At 38.1% G+C, this 13,784-nt stretch overlaps 1 protein-coding gene across 12 annotated transcripts; it reads right to left on the minus strand.

Annotated features, from left to right (window-relative positions):
* Positions 1–351: 351 nt before the first annotated feature.
* On the minus strand, positions 352–13,538 carry pxk (PX domain containing serine/threonine kinase). Of its 12 annotated transcripts, none has more exons than XM_030778664.1 (18): positions 13,277–13,538; positions 11,807–11,857; positions 11,600–11,647; positions 11,151–11,337; positions 10,900–10,977; positions 10,537–10,610; positions 10,116–10,190; positions 8,457–8,561; positions 7,933–8,034; positions 7,366–7,527; positions 7,037–7,154; positions 6,764–6,842; positions 6,626–6,674; positions 6,358–6,435; positions 5,985–6,071; positions 5,781–5,844; positions 5,275–5,334; positions 352–2,408 (listed from the first exon to the last, which is right to left on the minus strand). In XM_030778664.1, the coding sequence occupies exons 1-18, from the start codon at positions 13,376–13,378 to the stop codon at positions 2,209–2,211; spliced, it is 1,719 nt and encodes a 572-aa protein (XP_030634524.1). In that variant the 5' UTR covers positions 13,379–13,538; the 3' UTR covers positions 352–2,208. The 12 variants fall into 12 exon arrangements, with proteins under 12 accessions (XP_030634524.1, XP_030634526.1, XP_030634525.1 ...); XM_030778672.1 differs by having other exon boundaries at positions 2,325–4,738; XM_030778666.1 differs by lacking the exon at positions 11,807–11,857.
* Between the last annotated feature and the right edge of the window lie 246 nt (positions 13,539–13,784).

Here is a 13,784-nt window from a genome sequence, read left to right on the forward strand (position 1 = left end):
AACATTTTAAGTTTCATTTTTATACTCTAAATAATGTGCCTATTTTTGTGAAAATACCTCATCCTCACTCTAACCCAGGCCTGGTCACCATGTTGAATACTAACACAGTATTTATTTATTTATTTATATTTATTGAAATCATTCAAACTGAAGTTATTCAATTTTCAGTTCTATATAATTCCATTCAGAGATATTCTGATCACTGGCACATTCTGTATAACTCACTAACTTCGATTTACAATAAATAATTAACAATATTGATCTGAGTGACTAGTTTAGCGCCAGTCAAGGCTTAAGAAAAGCAAATGCTGAAACATAACTATTAAACATATAAGAGAGGGTCAACACAAAGACCATTTTCATTATCTTTACTTCCAATATAATGATTAAAACAACATCACAATTCAATTAAAACATTAAAAACACCACAAGAAATTAATTCCAATTCCTATTCAAAAAAATTCTGCCCTTTCTTACACATCCCCTCCCCGCCTCAACTCAAAAAATTAAACATAGCCAGAGGCTGCATACGCAAGTAAGGAGCACCTAATGGTTTCCATACCGAGTGTCACGTATCAAAATTAATCACCTAGAAAAATAAGTCACCAATAGACGCTCCCATTCTTGAAAATTCCAGTAATATACCCAAGCATAATACATTTTCCTGAGCATAAGGGGGAAGGACGTGCATAAGGGTGTAATTTCTTTGGATCAGAATCGGGCAAATGTTGAAAGGAAAAACAATGGTCTGGTTTTCAAAGAAAAAAACAAAACAAAACAAACAAAAAAACAGCGCAAGCATGCACACCTCAAGTGCTTAAAACAGTGGTTGTGGCATATGCACAGAGGAGATCAGCAACGGCAGGCCTCTCAAACAGTACTCTGAGGTCTAGAACTGATAATAACTACTCTACACAATACAGTTCATAACAAAAGTTCAATTCAATGTAAACTTTATAGCGTTACTTCTTTTCAGGACCACCTTGTAAAATACAGTGGTAAAGTGCTGAAGACTTAACATAAATCTCAAATCTGAGAATATAATCTGATTTGCATTTAAGTAGGATCCACTCATTGTTTACTTACTGCTGTCAAAAAGTGTATCAATGCATATACAATCAGGATAACTGTAACAGGAAAAAGTGATTTATGATTAATCAGGCAATTAAGTCTGGCTCATACACAAACCCTGTCATGTTTCTCCATAATATTCTAAAGCTGGTTGTTGAGGAATTGGCATGAAATTTCTTTAAATTACACTTACATAGCCTGTGTCAAATTTTTATTCAATGTATCTGAATGATCAGTATGATCATTTCCTCCTGTATTTCTCTACTTGACAGTAAAATTGAATGAACAATTAAGGCAAAATTATTATTATTATTATTATTATTATTATTAAGACTCTATTTGATATCTAAACGGGGCTGCCTTGGTATTGCTTTAAAAAATTGACAGAAGGGAAGCCAAGGTAAGGCTATTGATATTACTATTCAGATACACAGCTCTCTTAATTCTGGTCTAATTGTGATTGTAAACTTGCACTTATGTGATAGAAAGCCATTTTGTTGCTGTGGAACAAATAGCATGTCATTTGAAAATGTCTCCCTGGAAAAAAAACACTTCTCCTTATATATAGGCACAATGGTTAATGTGGCACATGCTCAGAAAAAACAAAAACAAAAAACAAGTGGGGTTTGAAGGGGACTCAATTAAGGGTCAATTAAATAATGAAATACATTTTGTTAAAAAGCAACACCATAGCACTATGTTTCAGTAAAAACTACAAGATAAAATGACTTACTGCTTGTTTATAATTTGCATTGTGAGAGCAATTTTCCTCTTCAACGCAGTTGCTGGTGCCCTCTATGAAAATCAGTCAAATCAATACATAAGAAAAAATGAAGGCAAAATAACAACAAAAAAACTTGCATCTGAGAACTGCTGCCAGAGTAAGATGGCAACAACAAAACAGGTCTAGGGGCCTAAAGTTTTAGTTGCTGAACGCAACATTCTTTAATAAAAACTCCCAAACATTTGCAATCAGTGGCAGATCTGCGCATTAATAATTAGCAATCAACTTATCCAGTCTTCAGTCTCAAAGAGGATAAATACAATGCCTGGTATTGGAGTTTGAACATTTCATTAAGTCAGTATAGTACTAATGACATGGGATAAGAGAAACTGTCAGAGGAGAAAGGAGCGGTCTTAGACGAGTGGTTTACTGCGATCGTTGGTCTCTGCTTTTTTTAGCTTTCCTTTGCTAAAAGTCTGAATGGAACTGAGCAAAGCCCCTCTGTTCACGCCATTGACAGATGGAGGCGTGAGAGATGGGGGTCCTGGATCACTTCCTGGAGGAGGAGGAGGGGGTGGAGGAGGAGCAGGAGGAGGAGGTGCTGTTGGGACTCCTATTATAACAAAGAAACAAAAATTAGCATAACTGGGACAATTTATCAAGATACACATATATGCGCACATTTTGCACAAATAAGCAGTCATAGTAAAGCATGTGAGGTAAATGCAGTGCATCAACATAATAAACAAAGCGAGGTAATGGATATAACTAAGAGGGTAACTTAACTGATGTGTAAATAACCCTGACAATAACCCACAGAAAATTGTAACTACAATCATAAGTAAAAAATATTATCAACTGAAATGTATTGTTAATTGGCTTAGAGGCAAAATATTTAAGATGGATGAATATGGGAATCGTTTTGTAACGATTTCCTCTCTTTTCTACCGATTACCAATAACCTTCTAGCTCTCACTCTTGCATTGCAGTTATCTCAGCAGCAGTGAGAGACCAGCACACATATCCTCCGATATATGTGTAAGGCCAGCCAGTACACTTTTTCACAATATGAATTTTGTGGTATTGTCAAGCAGCCCGACATGCTTTGACAAGAATACCATACGCTTAACTATGCCCACAATTACACAAATTCCTAACTATAAGTGACTACTACTGTGTAGCTTAAGGGAGAGTGACCCTGGCCAACATACCCTCAAGAGGACACAGCCAACTGCGTTCCCTTGAACCCACAGCCACAGTATGTAAACGTGCCAAAACTTAACTTGCAGATGCATGACTGAGATCATATTAGTCATCCAGAAAACTTTTCTCTATGGCACAAAGTACTTCCCTGGGACATGCATGGGCAAGAGATTTTTTTTGTCGTGGTGGTGAATGGTGCTTGGTATCTTTTAGGACAGAAAAGAAGCTGAATTTTCAAAGCCAGTGAGGTGAGCTGTATGTCACAAGATGTAAGTGAGATGTGGCAATTTGAACTACTACTTCCTTACCATTGGCCAAAAACCAGGCTATTTCCAAAATGGCCAGTGGGGTCAAAAAGTTCCAAAATGAATTATAGAGTTTCAAGAGGCAAGACAGCTACACAGAGCAATGATTTCTCACATTTTCTATGCCAGCACAAAATCAGAGATTTAAGATTTAGTGCTATTTGGTCAAGGAGTATCCTTGTACTGAACTTAATTGCATTTTGAAAAGATATTATTCATTCAAACTGCAAATTTGTCCAGGAATAGTCTTCATCCTTGTCCAGGATCCTTGCCATCAGTAAACTAAAATTCAAACAATCATCTCAGGTACATCATCTGACACTAAATATTGTAGAAGTTTCTGAAAAAATCAGAAACAAACAGAAGTATTCACATTTAATGGCAGTAATCTTTGAAAAATATCCCCACCTGCCTTACCTCAATAAGAAAAACAAAACCTTTCAATGCTGGAGTCAGAAGGAAACCATGAGATACCAAATTAGCAGTTGGGGAAATATCTTTCAAAGAATTCCATACTTTATACAATATGGATATCAACATTAGCCAGTATGCTGCAGGTCTGGGCTGGTTTTGAAAATTCATATCTTTGCGATCCCATTTTTCTTGCTATGTAGCCATAAAGGCTAGTTCTGTGGATGGCCATAATATTGTTGGACCTTTGCCCATCTCCCCATAAATTCCTCCTCAGGAGCAGACTGTGAGTATGCACTGCTCTCTGCAAATTCAGTGTTTTCTCACAAATGTAACAGCTGTCTCAAAACACCAGTATAACCACAGCATTTGAAGAAATTAGAATTTTAAATGAATGAGTCGAAATGTTTAAATGTCACCCACAATGATCTCACTGTTTGCAAATGAAAGAATGCTTCCCCAAACTATTCCCTGTCGACATTAGGTACCTCGTATCGCATTTGCACAGATGACATGGTGGCAGTTAACCACTTACACAATATCAATACTCGTGAAAAAAAGACATCAGTTTTTCAAAATGCTTAAAAACAAGCACAGCTAATGGGCTCACAATCCACAACACAAAGTGTCAATTCATGGACTTCAGAGAAGATTTTATTTTACGCCAACGACTATTGTGACGTAAAATAGAGGGGAAAGGTGACCTTGTTTAATGGTGTACCTAAAGCAAGCCCATTGCAGATTGTGAAGTCTTAAAGTTGCATTAACCCTTCTCAGCAGAAAAGTATGGTGGAATGTTTGTTAAATAACACGTATACAATTATCCTGATAAGTAAGAGAAAGGCCTTGAATGTTTTCAATTCAGTCTAAAACAAGTGTTCCTGTGTGAATCAGCCAAACTGGAGATGTGATGTTGTGTAACAGAGAGTTGCTTCTGAGGCAGGGTATGGTGCAACTTTAAACTGGTGAGAAATTAGTATTGAGTTACTTTACCCCACACATGTTCAAAATGGTGCATGCTCTACTTTGAAGACAGCACAGGAGGAAAAAAGAGGCAGATAAACATTACTGTTTGATTAAGAACGAGTAGATTTAAAAAACACAGGATCTATTTGAAGTTATGATCATGATGTGGTTCATTTAAAAGAGTTCACAAATGATAAGAGAGAATAAGATGTTCATCATTAAATGATGTGTTTAAGCAATTACAGAGCATCAGTAGTACTTGAGCCACGTGTGGTGTGAATCCAAGATCGACACTCCAACAAATGAGGTTTAGACTTTGGAGCATTTAAACATGTAAGAGTTAAAGCATAATCTATCACAACTGTGAAGCATGACAGGTGAAAGCGCTATATTCAACCAGTTAATATAGCGTACATGACCTCCACAAGGTTAAACTGACCTACTTTTACTGGGGAGAACTAAATGTAGATAGAAAAACTATTATGTCGTAATGGCAGACAACTGATCACCAGACAACACGGGTCACTACTGTCTAATCTTCTAATGTATCTACTAATGTCATTTAAGTGAGAAAACAGAGACAGTTGCACATACCTGATGTGGGCAGAGGAGTAGGGGATGACGGGCAGGTGGGTGGGGAGCTGGCTCCTGAACCTGGCAAGAAAGCAGAGCCCTTTGTTAAGACACTAGATTACAGTCAGCACATTCCTTTACCAGTACTCAAATTCAGATTCAGTGTAACATTGGTGACTGCCAGTGGCCTTGTGACACTGGGCCCAGGCAACATTTTCTTAGTTGTGCTAGCAGCTTTCCTGATGTTTTATGATGAAATGGGAGGTGTTAAGGTGGGGGGGAGTGAGTGAAGCAAAACCAAGGCATGTAGTGTGAATGTATAATGCAACAACAAACAGGCTGTAAGGTGGGGAAATACTGTCTGTGCAATGGTTCATTGGGCCCAGTGTTGATGTGTAGAATCAAATGGTAGCAATGTCAAACGGTCAAACCAAAGGCAGAATAGGCTACAATTATTACTAAACCCCGCCCCCCCCCAAAAAAAGTAAGCCATAGGCAAGACCCCATTAATGTAACATGGAACATACCAGAGTTATTGTTGTATTTGACAGACAGATCCTCATCATTCTCATAAGCTGACTGTCTAGATTTCTGTAAAAAAAAAAGAAACAAAAACAAAAACAGAATAAAACAAATGACAAAAAAGCAAGAACAAAAACAAAACAACAAAAGCATTAATATTACTTCTCACAAGAAAGACAACTGTCTTCATGTATCAGTTCAGTCAATACCTTTCTTGCCAGGATCTTTCTTCTCTTCTTCTCCTCCTCAGATCCATGGTGGGACTGAGCTCTGGTCAGTCTCCTGTGCTGGTGAATCTGAAAAGAGGAAACACAGGTCACTGATGACGCCAACAACGATGATAAAGGATGAAGCTGGTTTCATTCAGCACTGCATTTCTACAGAGCTGCTGATATATGCTGCTATAATACATTTCTCAGTACATTGCAGGAACACAAAACTGCGACTGGTATTTTGAGCAGACGCTGTCCATTTTGTACTGGGATACTGACACATCATCAGTTTTTCAGTTATGACCTTAAACACAAAACAGTGTTTATGTAATGGACAGGATGAGTAAAAGTAAAGTCGAAGTGCACTGACCGTTCTTTGTTCTTCTTGAAGACGCTTTTCCAAACACTCTTTGGAAGATTTCATGGCGTCCTTTAATTTGGTTGGGATCTGTACGTTAAAAGGGAAAACAATAAACACAACAACAGCATTTTAATGAAGACAAAATGTCCAAGGGGATATTAAAATGATTAATGGCGAGTGTAACACGGATACTTAACATTTTTTAACAACAAAAACCAATTCAGTGAATGTTTTTTTTTTCCTGTTCTCAAAAATATTAGAATGGATTTTTGTTTACCTTGAACTGGGACTTCTCAGAATTAAACAACAGCGTGTCACTAAACAGTCTGTGAAGGAAAAAGAGAAGAGAAGGGGAATCAGGATTTGTTTCCCTGTACAGAAAGTAAGACATCAAAGGCCAGCGAGTATTACTTACGGTGTTTGTAAGAGTTGTGAAACAGTGGGCATTCCTGTTTTGCAGGCCTCTGTGGACAATATCGACTGTAGCACTGAAACTGGGGAAAACCAGATGACACTTCTCAGATTTCTTTGTGATAAAACTTATTCCTGAAAATATGCACACTGTACAACAAAGCCAAACAAATAATTATGTGTAATTTGGCAGAAGTCACAGCAGGTTTCTTAGTTAATGTGACTCGTTACTGAGGGAGAAAAGAACAGAGAGAGTGAACTGAATTGTTCCACTGACCCACAGATGTGAAGGGAGCTGGTGGGTAGTGGTCTACAGGTACTGAGTCTGGTGGCCTGCCGTACGTCATTTCATACAACAAATGACCAAAAGAGTACACATCAATGCTCTCTGTTGTCTGAAAGTAAAAGAAAAAAAAGTTAGATTTCTCTAGAGCTGTGCATTTACAATGGCTAGAGACTAAATTTGATAGCACAGAATAACCATTTTAGAAACAGTTTGGTAAGTGAATCACTAATGCAACATGTTACTGCAGTGTGTTGGCTTTCTCTGTCCTTACGTGCCATGTAACAATAGCTTTGGGTTAACAGGACACTTCAGAGACTTACATTAATTTTCCTGAACTGTGTTAGGTAGGGCCGGTAATATGAGGGCAGTCCTAATAAGGAGTTCTCTATATCCAGCAGCTTGCATGTGTTGTCTTCCACCAAAATGTTGGAGGCATGGAGATGCCCATAAGGGAATCCCTTGTCATGGAGAAACTTCAGTGCCTTTATTAAACACAGAGAGGAAGGCATTCGGTTAGGAACCATTTTAAACGTGTTGTTTTAACAAAGGCTCAAATCAAACCTCTGAGTAAAAAACAAACGCAGTCTGCTTCAATGAAAGTCTTTCTTCTTGCTCAACCTTCTATCAATTCAGAAATACCCCTCTAACTGTTACGGATGATATGTAATGTTCTGCAGTTTTAATGGCAACGATATGATAAAAATGCGTGACACACATTGTTAAAAATCTCACCATAACACATGAGATAAATATGGTGCAGATACAACGAGACTTCTCAAAGCTAGGAGCATGTCAAAAATGTCAAATTTTAAGGGGTTCCTAAACAATTTCTTGTATTACGTGAGTGCAGAGAGAGTGCTAAGACAAAGGCTTGTGCTGTAACGTACCTCCAGAATCTGCCGTCCATATGTCCTGATCTGCTGGGGCTCCAGGCCCTGGATCTTCTTGGGGTTGCAGTATTTCTTCAAGAAAGGCTCTTTGGGTTTCACCTATAGAACCAGTATGGGTTAAAAACATTAAGGGGGCGTCACTGTACAAAAGCACAAGAAGTAGTTTGAATGGATGGAGTACATCAACATCGATGGAAAAAACTCTGAAAAAAGAGTTGGTCTGCCTGTTAGATTAGATTACTTCAATTGTAATTTTCTATGAGATACGAGGATGTTCAAGATTTGTTGACACACACTGGTGTCCTTAATGTAGGGTGTGGGCCATTTTGCTATGTGAGGCAGTAAGAATGGCCACAGGGCATTTTGAATTTGATAGAAAAACACACACGCATACACATGCACACAGACACATGCACGCACGTGCTCGCTCGCCTGCACGCACGCACGCACTCATGCACGAACACAAGCACATAGAGTCACACAGCAAAGCAACACATTGTAACCAAGATGATACTCCATACCTTGCAGATATGATCTCTAAGAGTGCCTTTCTCACTGAACATCCTTATCACTAGAGCAGAGGATTCATTTGTAGTGGCAAATGTCACTGGGTAGATGTATGGACTCTAGAAGATTAAAAAGATGAGAAAGAAAAAAAAATCATAATGCCATTTTAGATGTAATTTTTTTTTTTTTTTTACACTTAATGGTACCATTTTATTATGGTGTTATTCTAGAGACAGCGGTAATAGCATATTCAGAACACTGCCCCTAATTTTAATCAAACTGTCACCAGACTGCAGTTGTAACTGTGAAATATCTGTCTTGAACTCTTTTTCTATTACATGAAACTGCACGTTAGATTAAGGAAGCATCATTTTTATCATAATGGCCATTCACTTGGACAACTGCTATTGTAACTAATATTTCTGACGGAGCACCTAGCCGCGACAGCAGGTTGTTATAGTAACCAGACTGTAGTCTCAGTGGACAACAGAAGCATTTTTAACTTAAAGGTGATGCTTATATGGGCTCATACAGATACATGACATCCTTGACATTCAAACAGTCTTCGTAATTTTTCTGATTTCCTCATGTTTCAGGAGACTATTATTCATCTGTGTTTTCAAATTTTTTTTTTTTTTTTTTTCATATTTTATTGGTACATCAATGCTTGGCTGACAGAGCATAACTAGCTTTGCATCCCTTTCTTTAAGACCAGCTGTCTTTAGATGCTGGTTCCTTCTGCCTCCTCTAAAAACCAGTCACAACAGCATCAACGGAATTACGCTTCGTTACATATTACAATCACGCATTTCTCTGAAAACCCTGCATGCCAAAATCTTAACTTTTTTTTTACCCATTTGACAGTTTGAAAACTGGTAATTGCACCATAAATCCATGCAGCTTTAAGTCACAATAGAAAATGAGTGTTTCGGTTAAAACACACACATAAAGAAAAACCCTAAAATTCTAGCTGTCAGATAAAAAATTCTCAGATAATCAAGGGCTATGATAGGTTTATATGACAAATGGAACGAACTTCCACTTTAACCAGTCATTTTAAAGGAGTTCACTTCCAGCCATAAAAACTGCATGCCTCTTCTAAACGCTGTTGCTCTAAATGAAAGACGCTTCACATAAGCCTTGCCTTTGTGCGCAGACTAGCATGTTCAGACGGCTTCTTAACAATATGATTACCATAGCACAGTCATGAGGTCTTGTTTTCTTTACCCAATTTCTTCCACATAATTAACAGCTGTGTAGCGACCCTTAAGGAGACAGAGGCCGATGGTGATTCATCCTAAAGCATGTGTTTTTGAATCTAGAAGAGTCCATGGGTTTGAGGATATTTCAGAATCGTTATCAGTTATTATAAAGCTTTCTGTACTAAATGTGGCAGTGGATATGGAGAAGAACCCTGAGTAGCTTTCATAATTACGATACATTTATTTGCTTTCATCCACTGACTGTGAGTTTTGAATTTTATGTCAAAATCCAAAGGACATAATAATGGACAATATAAAAGTCTGTCATTATGCACACAACTTCAGACAAACTAAAAAAATTCATCTTCAGACATAAAATAGCTGAGGGAAATAGGCATTCTCATTTGTGACTTATGAGAAACGTCATCCAGTGAACAAATGTCATTATAATATTTAAAATGTGACACTCACAGAAAACGTTGGTAGCAGCTTCATTACAGACTGCAGGTCTTTGTCTGACAGGAACTTGTCAGGACCCAAATCAACCTGTACAACAAAAGGAAAAACAAAACAGATCCTATGACCACTGACTTGTAAAGTAGAGGGCCACGCATGTGCAAGTGTGTTCTCTTGACAAATGAAATACGGGCTTGTTCAGTGAACAGCAACTAGCAAAAAGAGCATTAAGCTATTCAGAGCAGTGAATGGCAACCAGCAAAAGAGCATTATGTTGTTTACAAACATCCAGGGCAGATTACAGCTGAATCACAGTTACATAAGGCAAGTGAACAGAACTGCTTTTGCTCCACAGAACCTAAAGCACAGTCGTAGAGCTATGTAATCTATAGGACCGTAGAAGCATTCAGAAGCGTGAAGCACAAACAAGACTTACCCAACTTAACACTTGTCGCTCCTTGGGTTGATCTTTGTTTTTGATTAAGAAGTATTTCTTTCGTATCCTCCAGCCTAGACAGAGCAGACATTTTATGACTGAGAATTTGCCAGCATTTACCAACCAGTTAAAAGGATTGTTCTATCATCAAAGGTTTTTATCTTTAAAGTGTTGATGTTTTAACAGTAACACAGAGGCAAATACCAAAAATAAAACCAAACATGAGGCTTATTGGGTTATATTATGGTATATTTTCAAATGATTTCCTTTGAAAAAATAATGAAGTTGTGTTACTACAAATGGGCAAATAAATTTTAAGAAGAGCAAGGGCAATGAGCCAAAAACCACACTGATGCAACCTACCAATATCCTTTAATGGTTCGACAACTTCCCACTTTGGATCTGATCTGAAGAACATGGAAACCTGCTGCAAGGCTATCTCTAAAGGATAAAAGAAGTTAAAAGAATTAGAGAGCACAAGAGTAGAAACACTAAAGGAATAACAAATTAGAAAGTACTACTATGTAACTGTTCTATTATTAATCTGTCAAAATTGCCCAAATCTATGAAAATGAAATCATAATTAATAAATATATCTTTATCCCTGTACAGACCTGTGTAGTTTGCTGAGTAATTGGTAGTGTCAAGGAACTTTTTGACCAGTTCACAACTGGAAAGGATGTGGTGACCAGTAATAAAGTTCAGGTACGCCTGAAGCCCCTTCTGTCGCTCTGCAATGAACTCTCTGTCCATGTTCCCTATCAGTTTTTTAGGTGGAAGGGGAAGATTGAGGCCAGAAATCTGCTCACGGGTATGGAAAGAAGAGAGAGGGAGGACAAAAGGTGGTAAAGGGGAATTAGACACAGAAAGAGAGCATAGGGAGAATAAGAGAGAGAAAGAGAAAATGGAAGATAGAGAAAGAGACTAAACTTTGGGAAACTGTAAACCAGGCATGGATAATGCAAGCAAGTTTGTGAAAACTCAGCAGAAAATGTGGAGACATCCTCTTTTTTGGCTAATAATGTGTCAGTGTCTGTGTCGTGAAGTCACATATAACACTTACCAGTAAACTGTTGTTCAGCATATCAAAATCACTGTATCTCCTGATGACCTGTAACATCAATATGTCATGTGAAATTACCAAAATCGTTGTTTGTGGTTTGTTAAGTTTCCACACATTTAATGTTATGGTTTCGAAAACAAATATTAACAAATATTCAGTTGTTCGCAATTTTGGATACAGCTGACCATTTGAATAACAGCTTTTTACCTGCCAGCTGTTTTCTGTTGAGACACCCCTCTGCACCCTGATAATGTACTCCTGTTATAAAAACAGCAAATAAAAAATAGTATCGAAAAGAGCGTTAAAAGTACAAATAAATCTCTAAATAAATAAATCTGTAAATCTCTGATGTAAATAAAGCATGTTAAGTATAACATGGTCATGCAAGCTCTGGTCTATTATAAGCAATTTATGACAATCAAGAATAGGTTATACACACTACAAAACAGTTCAGACTTAATATCATATACATCTACAATGACATTTTCACGTTGTATGCTCCCTTAACGCAAACAGTTGCTTACTTCTGCCTCACCACTGGCAACGCTGAATTTGTCAACTTTTACCTAACCGTCAATGATTAATCTATGTTCAAAGTTATATAGGGCAGAAAAAAACAAATAAATAACAGGACACGACAGGAAATAGGGGGTGGCATTTTTACAGAGCTGTGAGGGCAATACATGGTGTTTGCTAACGTTATAATCCTTGTGTTCCTCCAGGTTATATACAGTAACTGTCACTGTGTGGTTAAATTGTAGACCAACGGGAAAGTGAGAAGAAATGAATGTAACCATCTAAGGTCACTCACATGAAGTCACACAATTAATGTCTCTAATTTTACATATCAAAAGAAAACTTAGCTGACGTTAAGAATGCTCCAATGAAAAATTATTTTCGCTGCCTCAAGAAAGTTATCATAATAATTTGACTTATTAATGCACATTTTAAAATGAAATTAATGTGTTGGTACTATCATTGTCAGTTTGTGGAAAAAATAAGGGCCCGTTTTCTCGCTGTCAGTTGTGTCGAAGCTGAATTAACATTTGATTAACGTTACTATACGGACCCTCGAAAAGGGCTGTGCTCTAGCAAAAACACCAGTAATTTCGCCAGCTCGTTGGACAGAATGCAGTAGAGCCATTGCTACTCTTCCAGTCAATGTTAACTTATTTGACCCCAAAATAAGACGTAGCTGACAGCCAGCTAGCTTGTGTATACTGCGATAGGACTGAGGGGCTGCTTAGATTTGAGTATATTAGCTGTAGTGTCCTTTCAGAATTAAAGCAATCTCATGTGAAGAGGGTAGACGTCGAAGGGCTCACAAACTAATGTCATTACTCTAGTTTGTTAGCGTAGCTGTTAGCACGATAGCAGGATGGATATCTTCAATGCGTAGCTTTGCTGCTTCATAGCTAGCTAACCCAGGTTAACCTATTTACTGCTTCTGTCAGTCTGCCCTAATGGTCCTAACATTAGCTAGCCTGGTTGTTGAGCTAATTTAAATATCTACACAGAGCTAGGTTAGAGGTCTGGCTAGCATGACTATTATAGTATCCCTGGTTAAGCAGTGCTTTTCACTGGCAGCGCTGTTTTTTTCAGTGCAGCCAGTCATCACTGTAGCCCTGGTTCATCCCCGTGATCTTGGCTTGGGTTATTCCACTTCAAGTCACTTACCGTGTGGGACTGCAGGCTCTGACTGGCTTCTATCACTGCTGTCAGCGCAACGGTGTCATCTAGGACCTGCTTCCCCGCTGAAGGTTTATCCAAGAACGCCATTCTGACCCATACACGGTAGTTAACTCACAGCTACACCTAAACTACCGTTATCAGTCCTAAAAAGATTGTTTTGTCATAGTGGTCATGAGAGCTAGCTATGTTAAACTGATCAGACACCTCGCCTGATTGCAGACCAGTTCATCGGGAATGTTAAACTAAGCCCGCCCCAGCCAGGAAAGACAGTCATGCCGACGTGATGTTTCCCGGTTGCGCATTTCACTAGACAACAACGGAAATGCGCACAGCAGTTGCTACTAAACCCAGGTAGTAATCCATTGGTGTCTTTACACTTAGCGTACTCGTACATAATATTTACAGTTGCTCACAATATTTAAAATCTCTCGACGTGTCGTTGCGTATTATTCGAAAGTTATAACCAATTATACAATAATAATTATAACAGTAT

The sequence above is a fragment of the Chanos chanos genome, chromosome 6, assembly GCF_902362185.1.
Source record: "Chanos chanos chromosome 6, fChaCha1.1, whole genome shotgun sequence".
NCBI classification, from domain to species: Eukaryota; Metazoa; Chordata; class Actinopteri; order Gonorynchiformes; family Chanidae; genus Chanos; species Chanos chanos.

Excerpts from the sequence above, each read along its gene's own strand:
- pxk (XM_030778664.1), bottom strand. The coding sequence starts at position 13,378 with ATGGCGTTCTTGGATAAACCTTCAGCGGGGAAGCAGGTCCTAGATGAC. Across the intron at positions 11,648-11,806 it reads CAACAGAAAACAGCTGGCAG|GTCATCAGGAGATACAGTGA; the intron begins GTAAAAAGCTGT and ends TTGATGTTACAG. Across the intron at positions 10,978-11,150 it reads TTACTCAGCAAACTACACAG|AGATAGCCTTGCAGCAGGTT; the intron begins GTCTGTACAGGG and ends TTTATCCTTTAG.